Source organism: Astatotilapia calliptera, chromosome 2 (genome assembly GCF_964374335.1).
Source record: "Astatotilapia calliptera chromosome 2, fAstCal68.1, whole genome shotgun sequence".
Classification (NCBI taxonomy): domain Eukaryota; kingdom Metazoa; phylum Chordata; class Actinopteri; order Cichliformes; family Cichlidae; genus Astatotilapia; species Astatotilapia calliptera.
The window spans coordinates 25,139,917-25,152,577 of NC_137423.1; the positions used below are offsets into that span (position 1 = coordinate 25,139,917).

The 12,661-nt window shown below is 39.3% G+C and overlaps 1 protein-coding gene across 2 annotated transcripts; it reads right to left on the minus strand.

Moving 5' to 3' along the window:
- Nucleotides 1-10: 10 nt before the first annotated feature.
- Nucleotides 11-12,028, minus strand: sncb (synuclein, beta). 2 transcript variants are annotated; one of them, XM_026189521.2, is made up of 6 exons: nt 11,791-12,028; nt 10,656-10,786; nt 6,428-6,457; nt 6,082-6,167; nt 2,297-2,383; nt 11-856 (listed from the first exon to the last, which is right to left on the minus strand). In XM_026189521.2, the coding sequence occupies exons 2-6, from the start codon at nt 10,774-10,776 to the stop codon at nt 827-829; spliced, it is 354 nt and encodes a 117-aa protein (XP_026045306.1). In that variant the 5' UTR covers nt 10,777-10,786; nt 11,791-12,028; the 3' UTR covers nt 11-826. The 2 variants fall into 2 exon arrangements, with proteins under 2 accessions (XP_026045306.1, XP_026045296.1); XM_026189511.2 differs by having other exon boundaries at nt 10,656-10,789; nt 11,791-11,965.
- Nucleotides 12,029-12,661: the final 633 nt, after the last annotated feature.

Sequence of the window (12,661 nt, forward strand, 5' to 3'; positions counted from 1 at the left end):
AACAAATGTGTATTTTTTAACCTTTTATTTACAGAGGATTTGTATGTCTGGCTTAACATGTAACCCTTTATATTGACAAGTCCTGCAATTTAAAGCACATATTGTTATGACAACCATTATGATTCCAAGACATAATATATTGACTTTAACTTGATAAAATCTTCAGTACACACAAACAAACACACACACACACACACCCACACACCCACACAAACAAACGTGTACACTCTGTCAGTTTCTAACAGATAGTTTACTGGAATGATTTCACAAGCAATCATAAAGATACAATGTAAAAAACTCTTACTTCAAGAAACGTTCAAATTAAACTTCCAAAGAAATGCAAAAAGAAAAATAGAATTCCACAAACAGGCATTGTCGACACTTAGGAGGATATTATTGTATTCATATCTGCTTGCAACCGGTCATATTTATTTTTTACCACTCCCAATGTCTCATTGGAAGATGATGAACATCTATTGCACATTTCTAAATACAGATACACACAAGTACAAAGTCACAAGCCCTGGTTCTGGTCTCATTTCATTGGGAGGGAATCAAGGAAATGAGACCGTGAGGACAAATCCTACATCTCAATAAATACCTACACCCAACACATTACATTAAGAACATGACATTTACAATATATAATAATAAAAGATTTGTCTTGAAGGAAGAACATTTTTCAGTGGGAATGCTTGTCTTTTTTATTGTTTTTTTCTTTTTTTTTTGCAACAGGAATATAATTGTAATAGTTTCAGCATTTGTCCTTTTTATTATTAGAAATATTATTGTGCTGCTGGTTGGACGGTGGCTTCGACTGATGCTCTTATGCTTCTGGCTCGTAGTCCTGGCTCTCCTGGGGAAAAGAAGAGCAAGTTTTTTTATGAGGATGGCCAGTAAAATTTGCAGCACACAGAAGCTCTAAAGGTAAATCTACATCTAAAATAATATTCAGCTTTAATGTGATTTAGCAGAATATATGATACAGAGTTTATTAGTCTCAGCAGACGGTAATGATGTCACTTTGTTGAAGCTGAGCTCATCTGTTCCTTCAGTGCTTCTCTCAAGCCTGCAGAGGGCAGCACAACACTGCACTTACATCGAGGATGCGCATCGTGAGCACACTCTCCATATCCTTGCAAGCCTGCACACGCCTCCACCACACATGATCATAAAAAAAATAAATAAATAACACAGCCTCCAACAGTCTTATGTCATCTAATGTATTCACAAAGCCTTGAGTGATACTGGATGACACAGATTTCTTTTCAGATCCTCCCAGTGATGGCTTCGTTCACTCTGCAGCACTCAGACTCCATATTTACAGCAATGCAGGGAGACCCTGACATTACCCACAATGCATGAAGGCAGAGAGCGTCATCACCACACCCATTCAGACCGAGCTTGCACACCGCTGGTATAGCAAAAGATGGGGGAGGGGAAAGAGACACGGAGGAGTAGGAGGACAAGGATGATACACATCCGTGGAGAAATTCACTTTGAATTTGGATCTCAGGGAACGCCTCGGGTTTACTCCTTTTCCCAACTAGTGCAAGACTCCACTGATGCTAAGGATTATTAAAGTAAACACACAGAATATATTATTATTGGAAATCACATAAAATCTCAAAATAAATCTTATTTCACCCGCTTCAGAAAACGTATATATTCAGTGGCAATAACACAGGATCAGTGCTCTCATACTAGCACGATCAGCCCTTTGACATTATGTACACTGTATGATATTTTTATATGCTACCATCGCTATTTAAAATCTGTACTCAAAGCCATCAGTTCTGCACAGTTTGTCTCGCCCCTGACAGCCAAATTCCAAAAATAACCATCTGTGTCAGATTCACATACCTCCTTCGTGCACACGGACACACACCCAACGCTCAGTGAAAGTAGGTGGTGCTATATTCACTGTACTAGCTGCGTGGCAATTGGCTTGTTAAGTCCTCTGTTATCATTTCCACAGAAAGGAAAAAAGTACCTCAGCGTGAGCTGTAGTGTTTGTGTGGGACACAAGTGGAGGGCAAAAGTGGAGTGCCATTGAAATCCAATACAGCTAAAATGTGTATCCATGCAGAGCTCGTGAATACTGATGAACCTCAATCTACGGTAAGTGAATGGACTCATCTCTGCCTGATGTCCACTACTCCACAGTTTTTTTTAAAGGGTTTTACACAAAAATGATCTGTAATGTAATTATAGTCCAATTCAAAAGCTGATTCTTGTGATACTTTGATGACAGAGCAGAGCCATGTGTACACTTTGCGTATTGTAGGCTGATTACCTGCTGGGACTCATCATATGTCTCCCCTTCTGGCTCCAGCATTGCCTCTCCTTGGCCCTCCATGGCCTCCTGCCCATACTCCTCAGGCTAGAAAATGAGACAAACATAAAGAGATACAGAGAAGGAAAGATTTACAGAAACAGAAGCAATCATACAGATACGTCGTCATTAATACACTGTCAACCTATTTTTTTTTACCATCAGGGAATTCTCAAAAATGACATTTTTTAATGCTCTTTCAAGGCACAGTTAAACTGGTAATAATTAAATCATAAAACGTACTGCAAGTATAGCCGTACAGTACCATTTTTTCTCAATTTTGGTTGTCTGTTCTGCAAAAGACAAGGTTGAGAAAACTACATTTCTTGGTTTGTCCAATTTCTCAATTCTCTGAGGAGTCTAGAAATCACTTCTGAACAATTAGACAACCTTGTGGGATTTCAGCTAACTGAAGAGCTCTATGGGTGACACAATTGCTCTGCCTGACTCACTACTTTGAAACTTTTTAATGGACTGCAATAGAGTTTTCTTTAGATATTTTGTCCCCTACAGATTGACAGAATCCCATAAAAAACATCAATCTGAGTCATATGCTGTGCTTCATGAAACAACCCTGTGACAGTGGTGTGACAGTGTATTGAAGGTAAAAAACTCTTTCTGGAAAGTCAGAACCTTCATAATATAATATAATATAATATAATATAATATAATATAATATAATATAATATAATATAATATAATATAATATAATATAATATAATATAATATAATATAATGACTCCAACAAACAGCCAGAAGCTACAAACAAAACATTTGTCCTGTTAACATATTTAGCCAGCGTTTTCCGTGAAGTAGGGACTTGCTCTATTTTTGAGTGAGATTTGTTTGACAGTGTGAGCATAACATTTAAGAACCCTAAACGAAAATGGTGATCAACTGCTTGAAATGAGCACATTATAAAGAGTATATGCTATATATGAGTTTGTGGCATGATTCTGACTGTAGCTTTTTGGCCATACAGAGCTGTTAGTATGGATTTAAAGTCTTGGTCTTGTTGCAAGTCTATTGCAGACACTGAGCTGTGGGACTGGAGTGTGAGGAAAAGGCTGGCACAGTGTGCAGATAGAAAAGTCCATTAATCTGTCAGTACTTCCTTCTTACGGAACCACCCCGCAGCAGCTTGCACAAACAAAACTGTCTCTTTCTTCCACTTAAAAGTGAATTTCAAAAAAGAATCACTTTCTAAAACAGCCCTTCTCAATGGTGGGTAGTAGTAAACTCACTCAAACAGGAACAAAACAGGAGAAAAATATCAAATTTGATGGGGACTATTTTCAGCTGTGGGGAACACACACCTGAGTGATACTTGTTTGTAAGATCAGATCATTGCTGTTTTGCTTTACCAGCAATAAGAAAAGAAATCTGTATAACACAGGTGTAACACTATGGTTTGTGTGGACATACGACATGTGATGAGTGCTTCTGAGAGCTTTCTTAAACAGATAAAGCTCCACTGAAACAAAGCTAGTGGGTCAGCACCACACATTTATTTTTAAACCCAGCACTAATCAAGTCAATTAGGTCAGGAAAGAACAGCCTGTAATCCTGTGTGCTGTCTCAGGCTTGTTATTGCTGTATGCCCACCAACACGATTAGCATGGTCGAGGTTGCACAATGGGAAAACTATTGCTAGAACAGCCCTAATCAGATGGATCATTGCCTGAGAAAAAGTGAACATGAAATAGACTGTTTGCATCTGTATTTCTGATTGGTCACGAATTTTAATTCAGTCAAGGATAAGACAAGGCAAGGCTTTTATAAAATGTTATAAAATGTGACACCTGAATGGGTTGTGCAAGGGAAATTTTGTGATTAGAGCCCAACAGAGCCAAAACTGAACTCAAAAAGTAGCTGTGTGCATTTGATCACAGTGTCAACAGTTTAGCAGTCTGTTGTGAGGGTGCTGAAATGAGGAGCTTTATCACTCAGATAACGCCTTCGAGAAGCCTATTAGAGCAGGCTGTCAGATTTACTAGATTAGCGAGTCAGTGGAGAGGGTCCAGCTCTGAGTGATGAAGGCTTAGGACCGGATGAGGACCTCACTGTGTCACTGACAGTCTGACAGAGATAGACAAAATGTCAACATACTGACAGCGCATCTCCAGGTCATTAAAAGGGAAGGAAAACAATAGAAAAGAAGCATCCTAACACAGCATGTGCCACTCAAATGTCCAAACTTTGCTATAAGCAGGTTTCACCGCTGCTGTGTCAAGTCAGCTTGATTTTGTGCCTTTCCTTGCATAATAATATCAGAGTGCCTAAAAAAAATGATAAAAGCAGGGGATAGAAGGGGTGACACTGAGGTCAATGGGCAAGAGCATTCGGTGATGTTAGTGGGGGTAGGGCATTAATGGAAAAGCAGTGTTTGCTTTAAGAGAGGTGATAGTCCCACAGAGAGATTGTTTCTGTCATAAGACACCTGAACAGTGATCTGCATCCTTAATAATCATTGAATGCAGCTCTGTGTGCAGAGCAGACTGGAGAAGTCCTCTTCAATGAAATGAGTATATAGCAACAAAGCCCAAGTCTATTTCAGTCATCTCCAGTTTTTTTCTTTTATAATAACTGTATAAAAGCAATTGCCAGTGTAGTATTCATCCTCAGCAGATGGAAAACTATTCCTCTAAACCAAAGACACGAGCAAACTCGTGCAGACAGGAAATATACATTTAGTACAGTGCATGCTTTTGCTGACAGCGGCAGAATGAAACAGTCCAAATGCACACTAGTAATTCTGTTTTGAAGTGACATGCAGATTCATCAGATTTGACCCTGCTGTCTAAATCTGGCTCTGCTGTCATCACGATCCTATCCAGGCTTTTATGAGTGCAACTTGGCGCAAGTTGCCAGCTCTAATTGAGGCATACGTTTGGAACAGATTTTTGTTTTCCACTTGTTTTCCGGCACATGTGCAGACCTAAATAAAGCCGGTCACTTATAAGAGTAAGTTGCTGCATTGTTAGCGCACACTGGGTAGTTTGTCATAATATGAATATCTTTAAGAGTGCACCCTACTAGTAATGCACGTTCAGTTTGATTTACTCATTGAATGCCAAACAACCTGTAAAAACTGTACAGAATTCCTTCTAAAGATATCAAATCTCAGCTTGTGCTCAAAGATCAAATTTCCATAAAAAGCCAGTTTTTCAAAGCAAAGTTAAGTTGGCAGACACACATGGATAAGAGAATGCATCATAGGAAAATTGAGGCTTCCCTACTTTTGGACACTAGAATGATGTCTTCTGCTTTTATTTTCCTTTTTAAGTCCAAGTCTCTTAAGTCCACCAATATTGTAGAAATGAACTGCTGTATTGCAACAATAAAGCTTGATAAAGAATAACATAAAAAGTAAGGTATATCATAAATAAATGTTTTAAGTGTATCCTATTAATCTTATAATGGATGCCTTCTAAATGAAAATGTTATTTTCTTTTTTTTTTATGCTTTATTTTGCAGGAATTATGCAAGCTGAAGTTTTTTTTTTTTTTAATGAAAAAAAAAATTAATTTAAAGACTTATGACATTCATATAATAGTTTAAATTTTTTTTTCCACCACTTGTTGTAATGCAATACTGATCCCACATAAGGCAACAATGCTGTACTCCTAATTCAAGTTCACAGGTAATTTATTTCCTGTGTGTTTAAACACTATGCAGTGCTGCTATTCTGCCTCACTGCAGGCAACAAAGCAACGTGTTACACTGTAAGGACGTGCAGCACATACGTTCATGTCAGCTGGGAACTCGTCCTTCTTCACCAAGCCGGTAGCAGCGACGATGTTCCCGACAGCTCCGGTGGTCTTTTCAGCCACTGGAGACACACACACAAACACACACACATAGTGAGAGAGAGAGAGAGAGAGAGAGGGAGACAAATGCAGATAGATTAAAAAGATGCATGACTGTGGTCCTCCGTTGCTTCTTATGTCACTACTGGACATAACAACCACTTACACATGACAAATTAGCCGTTTTCCAGTTATCAGTAGTATTTTACTACTGTAATGAAACCAGGCTTCGAACTCCAGTTAACAGAAATTTAAAGAGGTAACGAGCAGATGGGAAACTCACCTGTGCCCACGCTGTCTTTGGCCTTGCTACCTGAATTGAGAAAAAGCAAACTGTAGTCAGAAAAGGCACAGATTCTTTTACAAATAATTAACTATTTGAAGTTTGGAGATTAGTTTTCTTCGTGTGAATGTGTGTGTGCGCATGCGTGTGTAGGTGCTATAACTTTACACTTCTCTGATGCTAATGACAAAAGCAATGCAACAAATGGCTTTAAATGAAATCATCAAAATGATTGTCAAGTCTGAATCTGACTGCCCTTATTATTTGTTAAAATTTGTCATTTTTAAGCGATGTACTTTTCTTTACTACTGAAAAGTAAAAAAAAAACAAAACAACAACAACAACAAAACAAAAACAAAAACGAAGAGGGCAACGTCTCTGCAACTAGGTAAGCTCAGTGTTTGCCCAGTGATTGCATTGATTTTTTTTTCTTTTTGCATTTGGCAAAATAAAAAAAACTGGTGACCAACTGTTAAACTGTGGTTGTGTGAAAACCCTTAACTTTTGATAACATAGCGATTGCACAGATCAGCTGGTGGTAAACAACCTCCCTCCAAACAGTTGTGGTGTGACTCAGATTGGCTGCAATCACTCTCAGACAGATTCGCAATTGTTTGCAAATCATTTTTTATCTATTTAATAAAAGCAGTTAGATAAGCAACATGCTACAATCAGCACCGATGAGCGCAACTCATCTGCAACACATCTCTTTTCAGTAGGGCACTCAACCCAGCTGACCGTACTCTGTATATATTCCTATACAGAAGCAATCATTCGTATCATTTTGCAATTAAATCATGGTTCTACAGCAATTACATCACTATTTGTGGAAGATTCGGAGTCTCTGTGTTTGTACATGGCAACAGAGGTGTGATTTTTGATTGTTTATTTGATTTAATTAATTATAACAAATAAATTGCAAACAGTTGCTAACTTGACCACATTTGCAAACTAGCAGCACACTGACTCCCTCCTGTTCCCTTTTTATTGCATCTTGATGCACCAAGATCCCTTTGAAGACAGCAACTGACTGCAGCTGGTCGTCGACACAACTGTTGCAAAGGCAATGAGATCACAGGTTCACTGCACATGCTTGCACTAATTTGGTCACACTGCAGTCTCCAGCCACTGTTTTCCTACTGTGAGTGTAGCATTATCCACCTGATAGCACAGTTCCTAATATACTGTTCCTCCAGTGCTATATGTCGACATGACAAAAAGCTGCAGTAAGTTCCAGAGTCCAGAAAACCTCTTGTGATAAACTGAAATTGAATTAACATGATTACATTTGGACCATCACCGCCAACCAATTACTTTTCATAAATACTGTAATATCATTTTTGTTTATCTTTCACTGTTTGCCTCAGGTCCTGGAGAACAGTGGTGGCTACAGTAGTCGGGCTTCTTGGTTTATTGTAAGGACTTATTAAACCACAACCAAGCCACTGTTCAGTCCTCTGATCCATATTCTTTGGCAGTTGTCATCCATCTACACGCTGTACTCCATCATGCTATTGGGGCAATCTACTGCAGGCCCCATCCAGTTCTGATCACTCAAGCCCTGTCATCCTCTTTATTGTGCAACAGTCAGTGGACTTATTGGTCCCCGAGGGCCTTTAAAAACCAACAAAAAAAGAGCAGAAATAATGAAGTACAGAAGCCACTCTTCAAAAGGCGAGCCTCAAAGCAAAGCATACAGTACATCTGAGTGATGCCTCCATTTAAGTTTGGCTTTGGTAAATTGCAGCTATTGCGCAATGGAGCACAAATGGAAGATAGCTGCAGGTGTGATTGCCAAATGATATTAGAATTATTATTCTTCACAAACTGACTTTGGATATTTTTAGACTACGGATTCAACAAAACATCTGCAACATTTTCCATCATCAGGAAAAAAGGGTTGATAATGATTTCTTGTAGTGTTTAAGTAAAAAAAAGAAAAGAAGGATGGAACAAATTAGCACTAATGAAATGATATAGTTGAAACCGATTACAGATAAACGCTATTTTTTTGAACTGCAAATGTTAGCAAAAGCGATAACTGTGTAAACTAAATTTCCATATGGTCGGACTGATGCTGTGTGACTGCAAGGGTCTGCAAAATAAAAACAGTTTTTAATGTGATGCTGTAAAAAAATACTAATTTGTCATAAAAAAATAGGAAACAGATGCTTTATGAATAGCATCCTATACTATAGGGGTTTCTCTTTCCCACCTCTGCTTGCCTTTCTCAGCCTGACTGCTCAGTTCAGGTGGTTGGGTGGTTTGCAGCTGCAGCAGCAGTAGCAGCTGTCAAAAGGTGGGCCACAGTCCTATTAGATCACTCTTACCCCTCCTCCATGAGGGACTGTCAAGCATATCACATACAGCTTTCTAGGGCACCACCATATTCAACAGCGGCATGTAGAACCACAGAGACACCACAGAAGTGAGCCTTTCCTGCCATTGCGTTAACAAGGACATGATGAAATTGGTTCTGCACATGTTTTGACTACAGTCTGATACGTTTGGTGGTGCTGATCAGTGACAGGGACACTATGCTAAATGTGTAAGATAATGAGATTCCACCGAAATGCGAACACATTTGACAACCTGTGCTGGATGTGTGCTCGATGTTGTAACCCATCATATTGTTGCGGAATCAATTATACAAGCTGGTGACTGTAAAACAAGCAGGAGGCCTGTCACTGGAAATTTGGTTCCTCTCACAACAACTCAGCAGCTGACAAAATAAATTCCAAGCAGGCCTGCTCCGCGTCTCCTGAGTCACACTGATCTCCCGACTAATACGTAAGTAACTATTTGTCATCACAAACAAGATGGGGAAAGTTGCAAATAAAGACTGCTGAAGTGCACCTGATAAATCACTTTGTCGATCAATGGAAACTCATCAGCAACTCTTTTGATTAACAGCGCGAGTCACTTGTGGCATCCTCTACCAGTCGTGAGGATTTGCTGCTCTTCTCATCTTATGTATTCACACAGAGAACACGTTCTGGTTTTTGGTATGTTGATTAAAAGAAAGCAGCCAATCTGAAGACACCAATGTAAATTTTAGAATAAAAGATCATGGAAACTGTACAACTCAAATGAGTAAAATAAGAACAACTGCTGAAAATGTGACTTTTGATTAATTTTTTTGAGACATTAAATCATCAGATTATCAACAAAAATGCTGGGATATTAAATCTTAACTGACACCAGTACATAATGAATTACACTGATTACTTGAGTAATTTATTAGCACTACCTTTACAGCATAACAGAAAATGATTTAAATGTTTTAAATGTTGAGAAATACCGTATTATCACCCTCCATTGCTACATCTATTTAATTAATGATTGAAACCAAGTGATATAGATTGGGTTAATGATGCAAGCTGCATATCTGACAACTACACTTTAAATCAGCAGACAGATTTGCTCGTTAGTTGCAGGCTGTCAATGACAAGTTAGCCAGCACTGAAAAGCACAAAAAGCAGGCCTGCTCCTCCTAGGGTCTGTTTGTCCCTAGGAGGAGACTGCTGACACTGTTTTACAATCTGCTGCTATCCAATCCACAGGCATGTTGCAGGAGCTGCTCCCACCATCAGCTGCCCCACCCCCACTCCTATTTCCATCTCCTTCCCATAACCTAGACAGGCCACAAGGACACCCAGATTCCTTGTATCACACACTTCTACGTCACAACGAAATACTTTGAAACAGAGTTCACTACTATTATTCTGCTGAAATTGAGAGTCAGGGCTGGATTACTCATTTTTGATACGCTGTGGTATTTTACACCAAATCGGCTTGCAACATTAGAACAAAAATATTGATCAGCTCAGAGGCTGGCTGGTTCATTATACTGCCGCCACTCAAGTGAACGACACTGGATTTATCAAAGGAAGGCACTTGGATGCACTTTCTGCACACAATGAGCTATGGATAGCTGTAATATTGTCCCTTAACTGTGAACTGAGAACAAACAAAGACAAACATATATAGGCGAACAATGCGTTCAGCCTCCTGCTTGTTTGTTTCCTGTATAAGAGATTTACACAGTTAGTAAGAAGAGCTACTGTATAATTGAAGCATTTGATTCAGGATGTATACTGCATGATCTAAGTCATAAAATATTCCTTGAGCTTTTCTACAGCTGCTCCTGCATGTAGCGGGACGATAACAGGCGTGTGTACAATTTGCATGCAAATAATCTGCAAGCATACATTTGTGATCATCTTACCTACAAACATGACTCCTTCCTTTGTCTTTTCAGCAGCAACTGCAACTCCTTCCTTGGTCTTCTCTGCAGCCACAGCCATCCCCTCTTTCGCTTTAGACAAACCCTTCATAAACACATCCATCTTGGCCAAGCTACTGTGGAGAGAAGCACCATTAGCTGATGTCAGTCAATGTGCAGCCTTTGTCTTATTTATACACATTTAAAGCCTCATTATTAATACGGGAGGGTAATTATTTTATTCCCATCCATTTTTTATGAACCTTTATATATTCCAGTCTAATATTAGAGCATACATTATGAGAAGAGAAGGCAGCACCGCCTCCTGTGGTGGATCGTGACAGCCACACTCCAGCCATCAGGCTGTAGTAAAAACCTTCTGTTCACTCATGCATTCAACCCCATTTTTCTCCCCCTCACACCCTCCTCGATGCATGAAATATTCAGAGGTAAAAATATTTCAATGAAATGGTTAACCCAGCAGGCAACTCATTAATTATTGCTCGTCTGTAACGCTACTCTTAGTAGCAGAAAGATGACAGGATGACTGCGCCGGGCCCCCTTTTTTAAAGGACTGCACGGCGTATTACGATAGAAGGTGGCATCTATTTCCAAGAGCTACATGGCGTTGCTGGGGGAAGGGAAACGCGGTGTAAGATAGGATTTCTGCACGAATAACGGTTTTAGCGACGAATTGTGTGGTGTGGAAGCGATACGAGGCTGCCCGATTACACGCGGGGGGCACATCGCGATGAAGCAGACTAACAGCTGGTATTCTTCATTCTGGCATTACACACGTCCCTCCGAGTCCCATCCTGGATGCTGCAGGTCAAGGATGCAACAATGATTAAAATATGCACCAGTTCACGTCGACCGATTCCCACGTTCACATTCCGCCCCTGGCTTTTGTGTCTTTTGTACGTGCATTATCTTCCACGTACAAACAAACAGTACACAGAAAAAAAAATATCACGATCATTACTAGTATTTTTTTTTTAATGCATTTAATAGTATTTCAAGCACGGTGCAAACATTCCAGTGACGACGCTCACATACATGGCTCTCAAACGGAGGTGACCTCTATATGTTCAGGAATAATAATAATACTGGATTAAGCAGTAGAAAAACGTGTTCTTACCTATTTACAAATAGCCTTCGACTTGTCCCCTTCTGATACAGTCGAGTCAAACTACCGTCTAAATGGGAGATATCTTCAAATGATCACTAGGTGGGCCTTCCTCGGGCAGATCTCCACCAACAGGGACGGCCCCCTTCACAGTGCGGCTGAGACGATCACGCCCCCCCACACCCCCCTCCCCCTCTCCTCTCTCCACCATTGCCTATTGATCCCCTCATGTGTCACAGCAAGGAAAAAAGGGCCACTCCACGTTACCTCGCCCACTTTTTTTGCAATAGTTACACCATGTGTCATTAGGACAATAAATACATGAAAATCTACGTTTCTTCTCTGGACATACTACATACTCTGCTGAGCATATCCATCCATCTATCTATCTATCTATCTATCTATCTATCTATCTATCTATCTATCTATCTATCTATCTATCTATCTATCTATCTATCTATCACTTTCTGTTTGTGAACTTTTATTAAATGAAAAACTGCTAGAGCTCAGTTTTTCTATAGCTGGTCTCCATTTTTGATTTAACTGCTGGAACATCTCACCTTCCACTTATCCAAGAGCCATTCTGACTTGTATTAATACCCAGTTAACAATCGCCAGAATATGTTTTTAATCCCCTATAAATTACACATCTTTAACATAAAGAACAAGACAATATGATGCAAATTTCAGTGGATTAAATAATAACATGGCTAATCAAATACAATTTGAATATTAAAAATTAGTTATATGTAAAAAAAATAAATAAAACTTTTGCTTATCTGTTGTTTTTTCTATATGTTAAGCAGAGGCACCATTGTCTTATATATTTTGGATGCAATTAACCTGCAAATTTAAGAATCTGCTATAATCTTACCGGAAAATG

Bases quoted from the DNA above. Each gene is read 5' to 3' on its own strand.
- sncb (XM_026189521.2), bottom strand. From the start codon at position 10,776: ATGGATGTGTTTATGAAGGGTTTGTCTAAAGCGAAAGAGGGGATGGCT. The intron at 6,168-6,427 runs GTGAGTTTCCCA...GTGTGTCTCCAG, and splicing joins CAAAGACAGCGTGGGCACAG to TGGCTGAAAAGACCACCGGA. The intron at 857-2,296 runs GTAATCAGCCTA...TCTTTTCCCCAG, and splicing joins CATATGATGAGTCCCAGCAG to GAGAGCCAGGACTACGAGCC.